The 19,671-nt window shown below is 27.2% G+C and overlaps 1 protein-coding gene across 2 annotated transcripts in view; it reads right to left on the bottom strand.

Annotated features, from left to right (window-relative positions):
• Positions 1-19,671, bottom strand: part of LOC114121043 (lachesin-like) — a 199,705-nt gene that overhangs the window by 136,318 nt on the left and 43,716 nt on the right. For both annotated transcript variants that reach the window (XM_027983187.2, XM_050202390.1), the window contains exon 2: positions 12,673-12,809. In XM_027983187.2, coding sequence (XP_027838988.2) covers positions 12,673-12,809 — 137 coding nt within the window. The remainder of the gene's footprint in view (positions 1-12,672; positions 12,810-19,671) is intronic.

Genomic DNA, 19,671 nt, shown 5'->3' with positions numbered 1-19,671 from the left:
TGAGGTTTACGATACGTTATTATTATTACTGTTATTATTTTTTCCGGTACCTGTGCAAACCGGCAGACTGTAAATAATGAGACTTAGAAACGGACGAGCGAACAAAAAAAAAAAACCATTATCTTCGGGGGGTGAAGAACAGGGATGATCGTCTTAATTTAAAGGGGTCGTTGGAGTAGAGTTTTTTACACACCACCCATCCACATGGTCCACTCATCTCATGGTGATGTTTTATAACGTTTTAGGTTATACGTAAACGACTCTAATTTTATGTTAGTACTGCTTTTATATATGCATATGAAAAAAATAAAAATAAAAAAGGAGCGAATGTCGCCGTCGAGAGTCGTTCGAACGTACTTCAGGAGGAGTGTAATCAATGCAGAACGTAAATAAGGTTTGTCCGTTTTAAATTTTTAATCATTTTTTTCCACGCGGGTCTCTTCATTCACTGCAGCTACTTTATTTAAAATTAAAATATAGTCTAAACGTTATCTTTAATAAAAGAACGATGAAAATAAAATTTGATCACGTACCTACATTTGATATATTATTGAACATAATGTAACACTACTATAATTATAAAATTTATTATACGATAAGCCATTAAAAATAATGAAATTGTAACTTAAATGCATTAAGGGAACTAAGTAAACCCATATAATATACTGAAAAATTAAAAAATAAAATGTGTCTCATCTTTAAAATAATGTACCTACAGTTATATTGACATTTAATGTCATATGATCAAATGTAGTTGTTTGATCTGCAATAATCATATTTTATTTTATTCATGATAATAATATGCAACATTATATTGTCGTTTAAAGTGTTTAAGCATTAAACACGCTATGTAAAAAAAAAAAAAAAACATTAAATGTTTAAAACTTTTAATATCAAGGAAGTATTTGCAATTAAATTTACATTAGAAATGTAAAGAGTTTAAAAGAATTTTGTATCCACTCAGAAACAAGTTAAAAAAAAAAAATAATACTGTTTTAAGACATTGGAAATCTAGTTGTGTTCCATATATACGAGTACATAATGCATAATATTAGATTTTGTATGTAAATATTTATGTTTTTATACTATGAAAAAAATAAAACGGTTAAAAATGATAAAATATCATTATGAGGTAGATATCTAATGTCTAAAAAATATTAAATTGAAACTAATTTATTTGACCATCATACGTCTGGATATTATTATGTTTTGTACTATTTTGATACTCATTAGACACAGACGTGTGAAAACTACCTATAAACAAGTATATCTGGTATGAATAAGCGATAAACGACGTTTTAAATTAACATAAGCAGTAAATTTTACAGCATAGACTTGTATTATATAATATTAGAACACAGTATATCCTGGATAATATTTTATAAACAAAATAATCTGAGTGATTTCCCGTTTATAAACATCGTCCAACGTGATTACTAGTATTATAACTGCATATTTTATAATAGTTATGTTATTGTTAAACGAGATATCAAAAATATATATATATAAATGTGTACATACTGCACTATATATTATATTATATAAAAAAAAACTAACTGACTTATTTATATAAGATGCTAATGTGAAAAAAATTATATTCCATGGTAAACGTTTTAATGACAATTATTTCAGTAAAATATTCAATGAAAATTTTAAGAGCAATATTACAGAAATTACAGAATTGCTAGTACCTACTATGGAATCAATAGAATTTTATATTTGTGTTTTTAAATGCTTATAAATAATATTTTACAATAATTACTCTTGGTTTGAATAGTTGTATTTAAAACAAAAATTGATCTCTCTGAATATTAAATTATAGAAATAGGAATGAATTCAGATGATTCTTCTCATTTAATTTTCTTATATTAAAATTATTTGCATGCGTGTTATCGTTGCAAACCATTAATTCTATAGATAACGAGAAGTTTTTCTCTATTTCAAAGTTGAAAACAATGTTACGTTTATGTGATTATAAAAATAATAACAGTGTTTAATAAAAAATGTAAAATTATAATTTATGATTGGTAGGTATCTTCTACCTTCATATTATTAGAACGTTGTAGTTGACGAATGTATCGCCATCGCATTCAGTAATGCTACTAAATTGCCTAAACGGAGTGCCGTGATAAAAAATCTTCATACTTGTATGTTTTTTATTTTTTTATGTTTTGCCTTAGGTACGATGCAACATTGTTCTGTTATCAGATACTTTAATTTTATAATCAGAAAATGTACAATTTGCAATTAATTATATATAATAAGTACAAGAAATGGCTATACATAAACATATGAATAACACAAAAAGTACATGATAAGGGAAATCATCTAGAGATAAAATCCTTCAGAATAATTTATTTATTTAACCATTTTAACAATATTAATTTAATAGATCTCGGCACCAATGCCTCTTGGGATGGTATAGTGTGTAAAACAAATAATTAAAATCACTTTTTGATATAGAAACATTGACTAAGTCACTATGCGTTGTACGCTGGAAAAATTAACACGTATGCATGTTAAATCAAAACACAAAAATATCACCATTGTCATTAAATATCGGATGTTTAACACTTCTTTTTTTTTTATATAATTGATGCAATATTTTAATAAACAATAATAACATTGCTATTACTATTACCATTATTATTTACGACGACTACCGTACGTCATTGGAAATATTATTATTATGTCGCCAGCGTACAACAATTTCCCGAAATGTCCAATATATAAACGGGCGTTCGATTATTATTATCGCCGAACAATGTGGCGAGGCATTTACCGCTTCACGCAATACGTATATTACACATAATATATTATATAATAATATTATTACCACCGTTGTGTAATCTCGGGCGTTATGCAATGTGCGCACAGTATAATATATTGCGTTGATATATTTTATATAATATTCGAATTGCGCGCGAAAACATGAGCATTTGTATCGTGCGTGACGCACGCACTCGCCACAGCCAAACGACCGAACGAGCGTTGTTCCACTCGGGCCGACTGTAATGGTAAAGTGCCCGAATTATATAACCGACAAAAATAATGGTAATAAATATCAAATTCTGAGTGTGGAATAAAAAAAAAGAAACACAACCCTGTGCAGTACTCTTTCACCCGTCGTCGAGCTGCACAGACTCACCCCTCTTCGGTTCCTTGTGAACGCTCCGGACGCCCTCCGCTCGCGTCTGTGCTTTTGTACACACGCTTGCATACGTGTTCATCTTTCCTACCCCTCGCCGGCTAGGCTACCCAGGACACCGCTTTTTACCATTTAAATATTGTAAAAGTTTGGGCATGCTGATGAAATATTCTTTTCTACGGTGCCGGAGAAGTACAAAAATAAATCTGGCTTAACCACCTCTCTCCACATCCATTACCACTTCTCATCCGACCGCTGTACCACTATGGTTTTGATTTATATCCGTGCACTTCTGTGTGTTACTCTGTTTCGTTCAAAGACACGCAAAACTGGAAATTTCCTGGATTATTCATATACACGTTTGGTGCGCTCGTCGAACTCTTGTTAACCAGTTAAATTGTTCCCTTACCGGAACAGCTTGGTAGTTAATATTATCTAGTCAAAATTGAAAATCTCTAAAAAAATGTGTATAAAATTAAAATTACAGAAGTGACTCAATTGAATTCGTATTCAGCAATGGAAAATATGTATAGTTTCAATTGTGAACTGCTTAGAAACGGAAAGTTTATTCAAATGATATCTAACTATAATTTCTTATGCGTCGGATATTATAGTTGTATTATTTATGTCTGTGGTGAGGATGTTAAAAAAATATCATATTTAAGTTTTCGATCATTTATATTTTAATCTTAGTTATCTCAATTTATTTCGATTGATACTGTCTAATTAAGCATTTTATATAATAATATTATACTTTTTAGTTTATATATTCCTTGAAAATGATGCACTTATAGGTTTTAATATAGTTTCGCTCTTTTGGCGATGACACATTTTTGTAAATATACATTCACTATAACAATTATTTATTTTTCATTATGCTCTCCATGTGAAAATCGTTTTTAGATGATGGTATTTTACATTGTTTATTACAATGTGTACAGTAATGACAAAAACGAATGAACATAATATACAGTGACGTGCATATAATTATTATTTTTCGCGGTACTTTGAAAATAGTAATAGTTATAATAATAATAATGTAAACACTTTGTTATCGTTTCATTTTTTTTTTTTTTTTTATAATTTTCAGTTTATAGAATATCGTTTAATTTGTGTGAAATTTTATATTTATAAAAAAATATTTTTATTTTACAATACGCGTATATTAATTAATAAAAAGCCTCTCAAAAACATCACACTATTTGGGTGCGTTATGAGAAATTTTCCTCGTGATCAGTTATATGAGAAATATTTTTAGATTCTGATTGTTGTCACAAATTAATTAATTTTATAATGATATGTTTTTTTTTGTCTGACATCATCTTTTGAAACAGTTATAATGTTTTGATTTTTAAAAAAATAGAGGTGGTTTCTGGTAGCACTGTGGATTTAACTGATAGCTTGGAAGGAGAGGTCAACAATTAAACACCAACAACGATTTTGTTTTATTAAAACACAATAACGTAGATACTTGATATTGTCTGTTTATATCATAATTGTCTACTTACGATATTATTTTCAAAATATTTCGATTTTCGACTCATTTTGAACAAAAGACTGTTTTTGATAATAAATTTATTGTTACGAAAGTGGTCAACTAGTAAAAAAAAATAAATATTATCTAAGCCAGAAATATATTTAAATACCAATTTACTAATTATTTCTATACCTACTAGTTCTAAATTGTTATACAATATATAAATAGATAACACTATATTATTCTTAAATACGTATATTTTGTAAGTATAGTATTATTAAATTTTTTTAAGAAAAATGATTAATGAAAAAATACTGATGGATCCCTTTTAGACTAATTATGTAGCCTTATTCGATATCTAGCCCTATTTGAAGCAAGTACATAATACACAAAGTAAAATAAACTAATAGCCAGAGTGTTGTTCAACAAGTTAAAATGATTATTTTGAAATTTTTTTTTACAAAATAAAATGAAATATTTGCGGTGAATTAATTTAAAATTTAAACACCTAGAAAAAAAATTTAAAAAAAAATATGTTTATACTATATTTATATGAACTTAATAAATACATAAATACAAAAGTATAATATTATTGTGATAACATATTTATTAGCAATTTTTAATAACCGTGATAAATTTTATAGCCATTAAAAGTTTATGAATATTATCATAGATTTTGTAATTGAATCGAGACGGATCGGAGAGACTACACACGTTTCAACTAAAATGTTTGTGTTTGTTTGTAAGGGTGGAGGTGAAGTTGGGTGGTTAAGTAAGGTTAGGTTTCATCACTAACAGTACTTCGATCCGACACAAAATTAAAAGTTTCACTCCAAAATACAATAAAGTGGTTTAGCGGTTTTGTCATCTGACGGACGAATCGTGCAAACCCCGTGCAGCAGCCGTCTTAGCGATCAACAGTTCAACACGAACGTTAATTGAATTATATTTTATACTGTAATATTATAAGAGTCAAGTAAACTAAAATGAAGAATTCTCAGATGAATTCAAAATCCAATTTAGTATTTTACAATTTTTTGTTTAAATATACAGAGTACCCGAGAGGTAGTTTTTTTCACGACCGCTAGAATTGAATGTTGCGAATACAATTCCAGATATAGGCACCTAAATAATCTGTATTATTTAATAGGTATTACTTTGGTTTTAATTTTTAATATCTTTAAATTTAAATATAATTCCAAAATAATAATACATTTCATTTCGTAGTATTGATGGATCAATGAATTTCGTTTAAAACGATAATTATCAATGGTTTTTATTCAATAAATATATCGTTTTTACGGTAGTTTTCTTCAGAATTGTCAAGTTTTAATATTTAATGTAATAAAACAAAATTTCGATTAAATAATTATTAAAATAAATAATTGTTAAACATTTTTATTAATGATTCTTTAATAATAATGAAACCGTATAATTATTTCAAGGATATAACCTCTTGCTCCATTAAATTCATTGTTGGTTACGATTTAGTATTCATACATTCATTTATAATATTACTTATAATACTATATTGATTATTGGGTTTTTAAGGTTTTTTATACCGAAATCTTGATGTTTGTGAATTTAATTTGAATATCTCAGTACAAATTCATTTTTTTTTTTTTATGTAATATACTCGTAGATTATATTATAACCAATAACACCTATTGTCGCTGCTGTAAATGTGTCAAGGTATTTTTTTAATTGATGATAATAAGAAAATTGAATCGTTTTATTTTTGGCTAAAATCAGTATTTGATAAAAATATGAAATATCTATGGTTATTTATATTTGAATTAATTACAATGGAATATTGTTATCAATTTCAGTAAAAACCAGTACAATGGAAATACTCCCGTTTATTCGTAATTTGTTTTAGTTGTTTTTTTAGTATCATTTTGAAGAGTGAGTTTATTTTCACTCTCCAAGGTATCAGCTAGATTTAATTTACTAAAATAAATCATTCTAAAAATTGAAGATAGAAGCATTTTTACTGTTCCAAAATAGGATTACTAACACAAGCCTAAATTAATAATGATAAATATAAAAAGAAAGGTTTAAAACCATTATTTTAACAACACATTTGTAATTTAACTCAGAATCAATAACTTATTAAAACAATTATAAACGAATCACAACAATTGTGAGAGTTAAGTCTTAATTAATTGATAACATAGTAAATATTAAAATTAAAAGAATCTGTAAAAAATTCAAGGTATTTAGATTTATTAAGAAGTTGTAAATAAATGAAATTCTTAGTATGATGGTTTCCAATTGTAATAATAAGATAATATTGTGCATATTATATTATGAATATAATGGCTTTTTGTTTTGAAAGATTTTCGTAACTTTTTGAAAGCTTTACTGAATAATTCTAATCTTTTGAATGTGTAAGAAAAAACTTTCTAAGCATTTATCTTGCAATAGAAAAGTATATATATATAAAAAAAACTACATCATAGTTCTTTAGAGAATCTATAAGTGTGTATTGTAGTATTGTCATTATACAAAATATGCTCATTTGAATTTTTGAAAATAAAACTTAAACAATGTATTAAAAAAAAAAAAAATAATAAAAAAACAATGTTAATAATAATAATAGTACATATAAGGATACGTATTAAGATGATAATATTTTTATCATATAAATATTAAAATATATATTATTTTTACTATAAAACGTATCTAATATCGAAAATCAATACTTATATTAACATTTACAATAAATTATTTAAGTACCAGATAATTCTTTGCCATTTTTCAACTTATTTACTTTTAAAAATAATTATTTTTCTTATAATATTTGATTTTAGTTGAAGATAATTCATTAATAATTTAGCAACATACCATTAACATAATTTTCTTGAAAAAATATAGATTTTTCGTAAGCATTTTATAATTTAGTCCGTAATACATATTACATATATAGTTAAAAGTATTTCAACATACACAGAGAATATTAATAATTTACAACAAAAAATCAGAGTTTTTAATATTTCAATTTTCAATTATAAATTGTGTAATATATATTTGAGTAATTTTTAAATTGTAAAAATAAATGCATTAAAAAGGAAACAATTAATTAGTTTACATTGAAAATTGTTTATCTTTTGTTTTGAGTATAATAATTTTTACCAACAAGATAGATGAACGGAAGTTTTAGAGTTGATTAACCTAATTATATATTCGTTTATAATATCATATAAGGTATTTAAATATTAATTATATATTTGAAGTCAATTATCAGTGTGCAATGCATATTTAATAATATAAATTAATGTAACAACAACAACTTCAAATGGTAACGGTAGTATTAACTTGATGGTTTTAGAATTCTACCATCATGATGTCTTAATAAACTGTTATACAATATTTAAAATGTCAGTGTTATCCTTGTTTGTGTTATGATTCGTACAACAAACGTGATGAATAGAAGAATTAAATATATATTTAAATCATACAACTAATTATAACTGTTGATATGAAGAAAGGTTAAAAAACACAATTTTTATGTAGGTATATAAAATATATTTTCAGTTGCACGGACGTATTTATTGGGTTTATATATATATATATAAAGAAAGTTCAATATAAAATAAAAGTTTAAAATGTAATTTTATCGTTGAAATTCAATGTTTATACAACATTCATACGCGTATACATCATTTGGTTTAGTTTATCTGATTTCTAAAAGCGTCGGAATGTTACCGACTTAACATGTAATTCTCTAACAGAATTAAGTATGGGTCGAAATTCTATTAGAATAGCATTTTTACTTATAATTCATAACTAATAACTTAAAAATAAAAACGTACTTATAAGTTTATAACACAACCATACACACATGTCACATATACGAAAACACGGAATCGATATAACACAAATTCATAAATCAAACTAACTAATTGTTCTGGGAGAAAACCTCATAGTAGATGCATACACGCAGTGCAAACAGGATGATATGGACCGCACATAATGGTACATATGTCATATTATCAGTTTGCCAATTATACTTAAGACAGCTAAGTTTTTCACGGAATATTATAAAAATATCGTGAAATATCTATAAATGGTTAGTCCAAATGAATGACGGCGGAAAAAATGTAGAAACAAAACGAAACGGATTCGTTGTCAGTTATAATAGAATCTAACGATGTTATTACTCAAATAAATAATTATGAAACTATTGTCGTTTTTATTTTATCATCAATTATTCTTATTATTCTTATTTTTCTTTTTTTGAATCTCGCCCTTATAATTTATACCACGTGATCCCGTGTAAACATGTCCGATGCACCGAATCCATATAGCGGTTAGGTGTAGGATAGCAACGACCGTACGACGGTGACGCAGCTGTTTTGGCCCCTTAACGATGACCGCGTGGCCGTCGGACCAGGTCGGGTGGTGGGCACCTGCAGGCTTGATTTGCATAATTTATAAAAGCGGTGTGTCGGCTGCTGTTGCCGCGGCTATTCACTCACCGTAGATTCCATGTACCCAGAAACGTGGGAGAGATATTTTATTCCTTGGCCGGTGGCGGTGGATGTATACGTGAGTTGGAAGCAAATTCGAAGATTTAATAAACCTTTGGCGGCGGCTAGCTCTGAATTAAGACGCGAGTCAAGAGAGAGATACACGTGAAGGAGATTGAGAGCGGTCGAGGGAGAAAATGTGAGAGAGTCGGAGAAATAGATAGGAAAAAATAAAAGACTCTACCACTGTCACCATTGTACGACTACCAGGCGATTGATTGATCCCCGTTGACCGATAATCGAATAAAAACGCGCGGAGGACAAAGCTGATTGAATTCAGCGGCGGTGGAAAAGGTTAATTGTACCAACATGCATTGGTGCGGACGATCGCTGTAAAAGGGAAATGAAAAACGTATATTATAATCAGAATTGACGAGAATATTATTATGGATTCGTATTACAATTTGAGTATGAGTAGTGATAATAATATATTGTTATTTAAAATCTGAAAGTCCTAGTGCATGTTCAATACATTTTTATATATATAATGCATTTACCGGCCGGATCGGTTTTGTTCATCGATGTCATTTTAGCTTAAAAAAAAAATAAAGCTTTACAGATCCTGTTTCATGTTTTAGTATTGAATGATATATATTTTGTTGCGTTTTAATTAATTAATTAATTAATTTGGTGAACAAGTTATTACTGAGGCTCGTATTGAATATTTGACTTCACTCGTATAATGTATTAATAATACCTTTGTATATATAATATAATATATATATAATTTATATTTTAAGGTTTCTTTTAAAAGTTTTTTTTAAAATTATTTTACATTAATCAAAAAATTGCGTTGGTAGTATTTAAATTGCCAATGTAATTCGTTCGTTAGATTGTAGTTGGTTCTAATACAATATAGTAATAATAGTAAAAATAATTCGTTTATAACTTTAATGAGTTATGATGATCAGACATTTTTAAGGCATAGATTCTTTTTTGGTCACTAATTAATTTAGATGGACAATAAAGTTGTGTTTTAAATGCTTTATAACGTTATGTGATACTCATGTATTTTATATTCTTACGATATTATAGTCATTTGAAGAGTTAATCAAATAGTATTTTGGAGAAAATCAACTCACTCGCAACGTTTGTGTGCATGCCAGTTTTCCGGCAAAACAACAAAGAGAAAAACAAACAAAACATTCAACTATGATAATATAGTGTGGATCTGGTCTAAAAAGCAAACTAATGATTTTAGGAGTGATCTATTTAATACAATACACTTATTATTTCAGAATTAGAAAACATTGACGTTTTTGAAAATATTTCTTTTAAATAATTCTAACGTTTTTAAATAAAATTAGAATATTTTGATTTTTTATTGTTATTAATGTTGTATATTTTTTACTCTTTTTTAATGGAAACGCATATTTTTCATATGAAAATAAGAAAAATATATTTAAAGTATTTTTATCTGTGAAAATAAAATTTCAGATAAGCAGTTTATTAAATATAATTATTGTTTTAAGTACAGATGACTGGAGTAAATCTTCAATGATAAGGTACCTTTGTATAACTCTACTCCGATCACCATAACTTTAAAAAATTATAACTCATACCTAATAAACTTCTTGCTCAAAATAAATTTGATTTTTATAAATCGAAGTACTAAAATACGATATTTACATTTTTTGTATTGGAATAAGTAATTAACGTACGTTGTTATTGAATAAAATCACAATTTTACAATTAATAGTCAGTAATGTAATTGTCATTTATATTTTTTAAAAGTTTGTAGTTTTTGAAATAATAAGTATTTTGAATTTAATGGTTTTGTGGATAGTATAAGACGTAGTGATATGCGTATGAGTTACAACATGTGTATAATAATATGGTGTGCAGTATTAGGTACCTACGTCGACTACCGTATGAATGTGCGATGGAATGATTGCGAGCATGAAAAGCCAAGTGAAACGTTGAAATTCCATGGACACGACAGCCTGAAACGCGAAGCGATGATACCCGAAAATCCCGTTTTGGCAGATGATTTAATAATAAAATAAGCATTGGGTCTGCGTTATACAAATCGCAAAAATGGACATGTGAAGTTTAAGTATACTAAAAAAATGTTCGTAAATATGGTTTGATTATGATAGATACATATGTATATGTCTTAAGAATCAGTCACGTTAAAATTAATAGCACCGTTGTGACTAAATAGATATCGAATTAAAAACAATAATAACAATAACAATAATAATATTATTATATCCACAGCTGTTATATTGCCCAATTTAAATTTTAAATTTTTACTCGGAAATTTTAATTTATATAGACATTAATCTTTGAACAATTAATAATTCTATTTTGTTATAATTTGTGTTTTACACTACGTGTTAACTAAGTCGGCCCCTTTTTGAATTTATGATTTATTTATTCATTACTAATGTAATTTTTAAAGATTGAATGGTAACACCTACAAAAAAATCCTTTTTAAATAAAACTGTTAAAATATTTGAACGTGAAAATTGAATATGAAGTATTTATTTTATCCTAACTGTCAATTGTCTGTCATCCAATTTTTTGAAACTACGTGTGACTGACGCGCGACGGTCGAAATGTTTTATATATTTTTTCTTAGTATTGTTATATATAATGATTAAACACAAATGCAATTTACGATTATGATCAAAGTAACTAGTTATATACATTTACATATTGTGACGATATTTTGTTTTATTAGTGTTTTTAATATAATATAATACGCTTATTAAAATATGATAAAAGATATTTTTTTGTTAGATGTATACGATTTTGGTTTTCTGGTCGAAAAAAAAATTACATGACTCTATGACTGCTATCTGATTACAATTTATTTAATAATAATTTTAGAAATAATTTTATAGTTTTTTAGAAAATGCTGCATAAACGTAAATACTAAATTATAAAAATGTTTTGAAACTTTCTAGACATTCTTTATATTTTAATATAGATTCAAAATTATAAATATAAAATATATAGTTTATTATTAACTATAAAATATTATAATAACATTATGCAGATTTTAAGTATATACCTAACGGTATGTTTTTTTTTTTTAAATTCATTGCAATCATTTTAGAATGAATAATAGTAATAATAAAAAAAATAAATAAAAATATAACAATTATTGTATTACAGATAAAAAAAAAAAAAAAATAATACTAATAATAAATAATGTTGATTTTTTTTTCATGTACAATTCTTTGAAAGGTGAGTTTGTTAACATTGCGTTAAATACGTTAAATAAATTTATATGTATTTTTTATTTTTTAATAATCTCCACTTTAGGTACTTATTGCAATGAATGCAATTTCGAGAAATAAAACCATTTAATTCTCAAAACATGGAAATGAGATAAATCATTTCGAGAAAATAGCTTTTCCAGAATATGTTGATCCCTAATATTTTCAAGGTTATTATTGGTAGGTTATAATATGTATAGTATTTTGTTTAATCCGTATTTACTCGGTAGTTTATCATACGCCTAACAAACAAATTTAAATACGATAATTACGTGAAAAACTACTCACCTTATGCGCCCCTAGATTTTCGATGGTGCATGATAAAGTGGCCCTTCTGCCAACCGTGGCTGTTACGTTTTGTAACGTGCCGTTGAATTTGGGATCCATTTTCGTCGAATCCATCTTTGGGATTGGTAAATTTGAACCTAAAACGGCATTTGCCAATTGAAGATTAGCGTCACGAATATATTATTATAATAATGGTGGATTATGTAAAAAAAAAAAAAAAATACAAAATGAGAGTCATTTCACAACGACAACAAAACGAGGTGTAATCATCGCCGTCTACCCGCGGTGCTTACACTGTTTTAGGTGACTATAACGCGAGTGCCCAAAGTCCTTCTCAGGGCATCGAGCCAGTTCAATTAACGAAATTACATTTCCCTAAACAACGAATAACAATAAACGTTCGCATGGTTTTCTTTTCTTTTTGTTCCGATGTTTTTAATGAAACTTCCAGTTTATTATTCCGTAGGCACGAGCTTCCCTTGCCGTTAGCTCACCGTTTGTTAATTAAACAATTACAAGTTCTAAAACATGTTTCTTTTGTTATTACTATTATTTTTCGCAATAAACTCGGTCTTTGTGTAATTTAAACAAATCGTCCACGGCGATTACAACGAAGAATTAAGGTACGCTGAAAACAACTATGTGCTTCACACGAATATATCGATCATCCATACTACAGTCTTTGCTTAAAATATTTAAGACCGGCCTTCGGTGGCGATTTTCATTTTATTTGTTCGTTTATAAAATAAAGACGTTGACAAATTATTAATTTTTTCTTTAATACGTTCAGAAGCTGCTTGTTTAGTTGGAGTTTGTGAATTACATAGGACAGTTTAATATTATTATACGTTTTATGGAAATAATTTATTGTCCGGCGAGAGAAATCAGTCTTATCGGCTTAAACTGCGAACAATTTCATACTTGGATTAAATCATGGTAAGAACGCAATATTTTTCTCCATAAGTTTTCTGGTCTATCGAAATATTAATACGATAATTTGATTATCGAATTTAGGAAAGTTAAAATGAAAAACAAGTACAGACAATTATTCATCTATACGCGGTATGACCGGTTCTAATAATAACGATTTTAAGAAAAATTCAACCACGGTAATAAACCACAGTCATTGATTACAAAGACCAATTATAATTAACAGTAAGAATTTTTTTTTACTCCCCGATTCACCTTTCCCACAACACACATACCCCTCAGTCATCACCACTCACCGTTTTAATGGTTTTGCGAGCAGTAATTTAAACGGATGTACGCAGTAAGTTATATGATTAGAAAAACTTCAAATCCACGTGATTTGTAGTCGAGAACACGTAACTGACTACCTGCCTACGTATCTACCGACCGACCTCTGGGTACTATTATTTCTTCAGTCTCTCGTTCTAGAAACTACCTACTATAATTCCCTACAAGATCGCATCTCCGGTGGGTAGTTGGTAATTATATTTAGTTAATTTAATTCCTAGAGTCCCGACAAAGCATACTCAACAACCGTATTTAACTCGATAATGATGTATACAGACAGGCATGCAGGTATTTATTATTTGACTATATCTTTATTGTATTGCGAGTCAGGTTTTTATAAACGTATAATTATATAAATATTGCTTCAACGTAACATTGTAACATATCGATGATAAATCACATAAAATAAAATAATTACTTAATACTTTTTCTGCGTTCCTATTATGTAGTCGATAAAATTACATACCGTCACAAGCATTTGATATGACAAATAATTTAATTTTGTTAAAGTGTATTTCGAAAGTGTGTTTCTAGATATTGAAATTTATATAAGATTTTATGTAATGTCTAATAGGTATACATTTTAATTAAACTGCGTATAGTAGAGATGGATATAGTATAGGGAAATTTCATTAATTATAATTTTTATAATTTAAAATTAAAACTCTCAGGCAAGAATGAAAAAAAAAAACTTTAAAAGGGTGAATTTGGGTAACTGTTATAATGTACCATTTTAAGAATTTTGTGCATCTCATCTCCAGGTAACCACTCCAATGGATAATATATTCAATATTAATTTGACAATACATCATTTTATACGATGAAAAAATATTTTTAGAAAAGATGATTTGAATTTTTTGTAACCAAGGTTATCAAATATTTTATTATTTTTATATCAAAATTATGAATTTAACAAAAGTTTGAATTATTTTTTTTAGATTTTCCTGAACAATTAAAAAAAAAAACATTTAGAATTTTCAATATTTATTTGTTGTAAACATATTAATCGAAAATTGTATTAACATAATACAAAAAATACTTGGTGTATTGACACAAATAAACTAATATAAAAAAAAAAAAATAAAAAAATAATTTTTAAAATTATCAACTAAATCTAATTATCAACAATAGACCTAGGTGTATCATAGTTGATGATCTGATAAATTTTAGTAGAAAAAATGAATCTTAAAACTAAAACACAAATTATTGAAAAACTAATAAATTTATTGCTATCTAAAAAATAGTTATTAAAAATAATTATTAATGTTTGTAATTAACTTTTTTTATTTTGTCATTTAAATTTTAAATTGTTGTAATTTAATAATATTTATTGAAAAAATATTAAAATAGAACACATCAGCAAATTATAATACAGATCCCCATTGTAAGAATTATAAAATATAATATAGTAAAACAGATAAACATTTTCTTCAATATTTTGTTGATTGTTTTTTTTTTTTTTTAATTCTGAACGGAGTTCTGAATGATTGTATACTATAATACAATGGAAATTAGAATCGTATTTTGATACAAAAAAATAATAATAATATATTATTAGACTCTGAACGGAATGATGAATGTATTGATTATATACATTGATTATGTATGTTTTTTTTTGTGACTGTGTACAGCATAACTAGTCGAAATAATGCTTCAATTTCAAACTTCGGGGGTGGTTTCCAATGGAAAAGTGAATATCCTTGGTGCATTATAGAGGTAAAAAGTAAACATTTTCCAACAGTTTTCAAAAAAATCGAGAAAAATAATAAAAAAATGACGAAAAAACTCGAATTCTTACGCAAAACCAGTTTTCGACCGAATCGATTTTTTTATATGGTTGTAATTCAAAAACTAATCACTGTAAATACTTGAATTTTTCACCAAATGCTTATGTTAGTGTTATCTATATACAATTAAATTTTTAAAAATTGTTGACTTTTTTGAGTTATTTATAGACCACTAAAATTTTCAATTTTTATGCGAATTTTTTTTTAAAGTCTCGGTAAAAAAATTTTGGATGACCAAAAAACTTGAAAATTTAATACAAGGTTCCTTATGAGTTGTTCTTATTGTAGCTAAAAAAAAATTAAAAATCGTTAGTCACAATTTTTTTTATAAACGTTTATAGTCGAAAACGCGAAATATTGCAAGTAATTTTGAAGTTGAAAAATCATAAAATGTTTTGTGTTTATAACTAAGGATTAAAAATACAACACTAAGTTTTCCATAGGTTTTTCTTGAAGTAACTATAGAGAAAACTCGAAGCATCATTATAGGAAAAATTTTAAGTGCGATTTAATTTTAAATTTTTATGAAATCGCGTAACGATAACGATTTATCCTCAAACGATTTTAAATATTTTTTATTATTCAAAAAGTATAAGTTGTAGATACTTGAAAATTTTATCAGTTATTAAGAGTGGCTTTTTCTTTACATGATATATTTTTCAAAATATTTTGAGTTTTTTGAGCTAATTATAGATAATTGAAATTTTCAATTTTTCCGAAAACTTTTTTTTGAAGTGTCGATAAAATTTTAATTTAAATTTAATTTTTTAATATAATTTTAACCTAAAATTTTTTTGGCTAAATCAAAATACTTGAAAATTGTATACAAAGTTCCTCATATGTTATTTTTATAGTGATTAAAAAGTTATAAGAATACATAGACACAATTTTTTTTTATTAGCATTTGAAGTTCAAATTTTGACAAAAATTCGTCACAAACATGAATATTTGCAAATTATTTTGTAGTTCAAAATTCATAAAATTGTTTGTATTTATATCTAACGTTAAATATTCTAGACTGACAAATCATCTCCGTTCAGAATCGTTTTTTGTATACAATGATACCTATCATTACATTCAAATTTAACCTACCCTAGTCCGAGGTCGACCCCACCCCCTAATGTACAGCAGAGCGGTACCCACTTGCCGAATTTTTTTTTTAAATTGATATTTAATTTTAAAAATATGACATAGGCCTAATAAAAATCTTACGTAGCCCCTCAATTTTCCATTACCTAGTGTTTAAAGTATTACTTTAAAATTATGTTATAATATAACTAGTGCTCAAAATGGACTATAGTAATTAATATACTTTAGTATAAATGAATTATTACACATATAAAACTGAGTTTTGTAGGATTTAAAAGTTATTATTTTTAAATTTGTCATTGCAGTATTTTCAGTAATTAAAATATAATCGATGTTTAGATGCTTTGATGTACGTGGTTTAATTAATCGAGTTCACATCAAATAGCTTAGTAAAATGAGCTTGTATAGGGTTTTATTCATCTATTTTAAAAATCATTAAATTTGTAAAGATTAAAATTAATTGAATTTTATAATGGAATCTTTAGACACGACTCTTAGTGCGGACAAAATGTTGACGTTTACATAACATTATCTTGATTAATATAAAATAGGAATTAATTTGTGTAAATATATATATTTATTTATAGAGAGAGGAAACCTTATATCTCGTAGATAAAAAAAAAAAAAATAATAAAAACATATTTTTTAATATGCTTTCAGATTCGCACAGACATAATACAGACATTTCCTTTTTATACTCTTCTATCGAAGCTTATACAAGAAGAAAAATATATTTAATCACTATAACTATTGTTTCAAGAAAGTCTAGTATCGGAATAAAACTGATTTGAGCTATAATCTGATGAAGTAATTTGGCCGTATTCGATTCGTTGTTCGTAGGTTTATTTAGTATTTCATTTCAAATATACATGGGTCAATGATTTTGTTTTCTTCTACTCTGGTTAATTGAAAAATGTTATAAAATAAACAAACAGATTTTTTGATTTAATTACTTTACAATATATTTCTTCGATAAAATTATATTCAATACAACTCTATTATAATTATATATATATATGGTATAACAAAACAATTGTGAAGATGATATTATAAACAGTTAAAAAAAAAACTCCCAACTGTAGAACATCGGCTGAATATTTTTGTAATATACCTAGTGAATAAAATATTTATAATGGTTCAGTAAAATATATAACGTACTCGTAGAAACGTATCCATATTTAATGTACCTACGTAATATTATGTTATTTATAACTTGAGCTTAACGGAAACTTTATAGACATTTTACATCGTCGACCACGATCGATTTTGATCTATTAAAATGGAGAGAGAAAGAACTCTTTACGATAGATTGCACAACGATTCGAAAAACAGTGTATGATCAGCAACGAATTGCGAGGCAACAAGTGTGTAAGTCGTAATAACCGCGGAAGAAAACAAGGTTTACGGGATAGAAATGGAGTAGACCAACGGTACACACGTAAACAGAAAGCGTTTTGGTGTGTAAAACCGTGGTATTATAATATGGCACGAGCCCGATGATAAAATATTATACCATTACTAGTAGTATTACCCGTTACAAATGAACCACCTATGTTTTTTTATGCGCGTAAACTCTCAATATCCTCGAACCTTTCTTAGGAGACTTTATGTAAACCTTTATGGTTTTCGGGGTTTTAGGGTTGAGCAGAACGGTCATTTGGAAAAATGTTAATCGGTTTTCCGCAGAGGAAGCTCTGCATTCGGGTCACGATTTCGGCACCCATATACACATACACACAAAAAAACACGTAAGCACGCGAGTCCGGTCCATTACGAATATTTGAACGTTGCCGCGACGATGTCATTCTCGTGGAAATTTGCAAAACAAAAACGTGAGGTGAAAAAAAAAATAAAAATAAATATTAGCACGTCCGCACCGAGTGAACTCTGAAACTGAAGATTGTTTACGACGACGGTTCTGACTTAATAAACTTTTTGTTCTTTAAATACGTACACAGTTGTTAAAATAGGTATTGTTGTTATTATTATTTTTTAGGACGTGCGGCAGCATTGGAGCGTTGTCTTTACGGGAGCACATTGCATTCGATTAAAATAAAAGTTTATGACCACGATTCTTCATTAAAATGAATACCATCGGGTTCAGCGTACGTATTTTTTGTTGTTATTATTATTATTATTTTTTTTTCTGTTATTTTTTTTAAACCAGCCTAAAAACGACCTGAACGGAAATGTATACACAAGCCAGCGGAGAACGTTCAAATTGATTCGTTTTTTTTGTTTTGCTTTTCGACAAGACAATTGTAACACATGTACATTTTTTTGCATTGATATTTTATGAAACCGATAACTTTATATTATATTTAAAACCGTACACGCGGAAATTTTAAATCTATTATTTTTATATCAAAAATCCAAAATAGGATGTAATCATAGATTTCCTCGCAGGTTACCGCAGTGATACGTTGCTCGGCTGAACTCATCCTCCCATAAGACAAATCTCGCATTAAAATCGTAATCTAATCTCTTCGCCATTGTCTACTTCGAATTTAGAATGTAAATTCTACAAAAACAAAACTGTTTGTTACCATTCAAAAAAATAAATAAGTAAGCAAATTATAAGGATAAAATATTTTATTTTTCTAAAAGCTTGTTTTATTTTGATTTTTGAAATTATGTACAATTTTTTTTAATCGTTAATAGATTTTAAAATAGTGAGTGTTGTTCAGTAAAAAAATCATCCAGTATAAACGGTAGCAGGTCTTGCGTTAAATGTCTGTTGCTCGGTCGGTACACTATAAATTACCAGTTCATACAATGTTTTGTGTACTTCAACACTACTGGGGATTAGCGCAATAATCTGGGCCAGTGTGGGTGACGAAATTTGGTATTTAAAATTTGTCACAAC

Source organism: Aphis gossypii, chromosome 2 (genome assembly GCF_020184175.1).
Source record: "Aphis gossypii isolate Hap1 chromosome 2, ASM2018417v2, whole genome shotgun sequence".
NCBI lineage: Eukaryota > Metazoa > Arthropoda > Insecta > Hemiptera > Aphididae > Aphis > Aphis gossypii.
The sequence above is the reverse complement of the archived record's forward strand: the minus strand, read 5'-3'. Positions and strand labels throughout refer to the sequence as shown.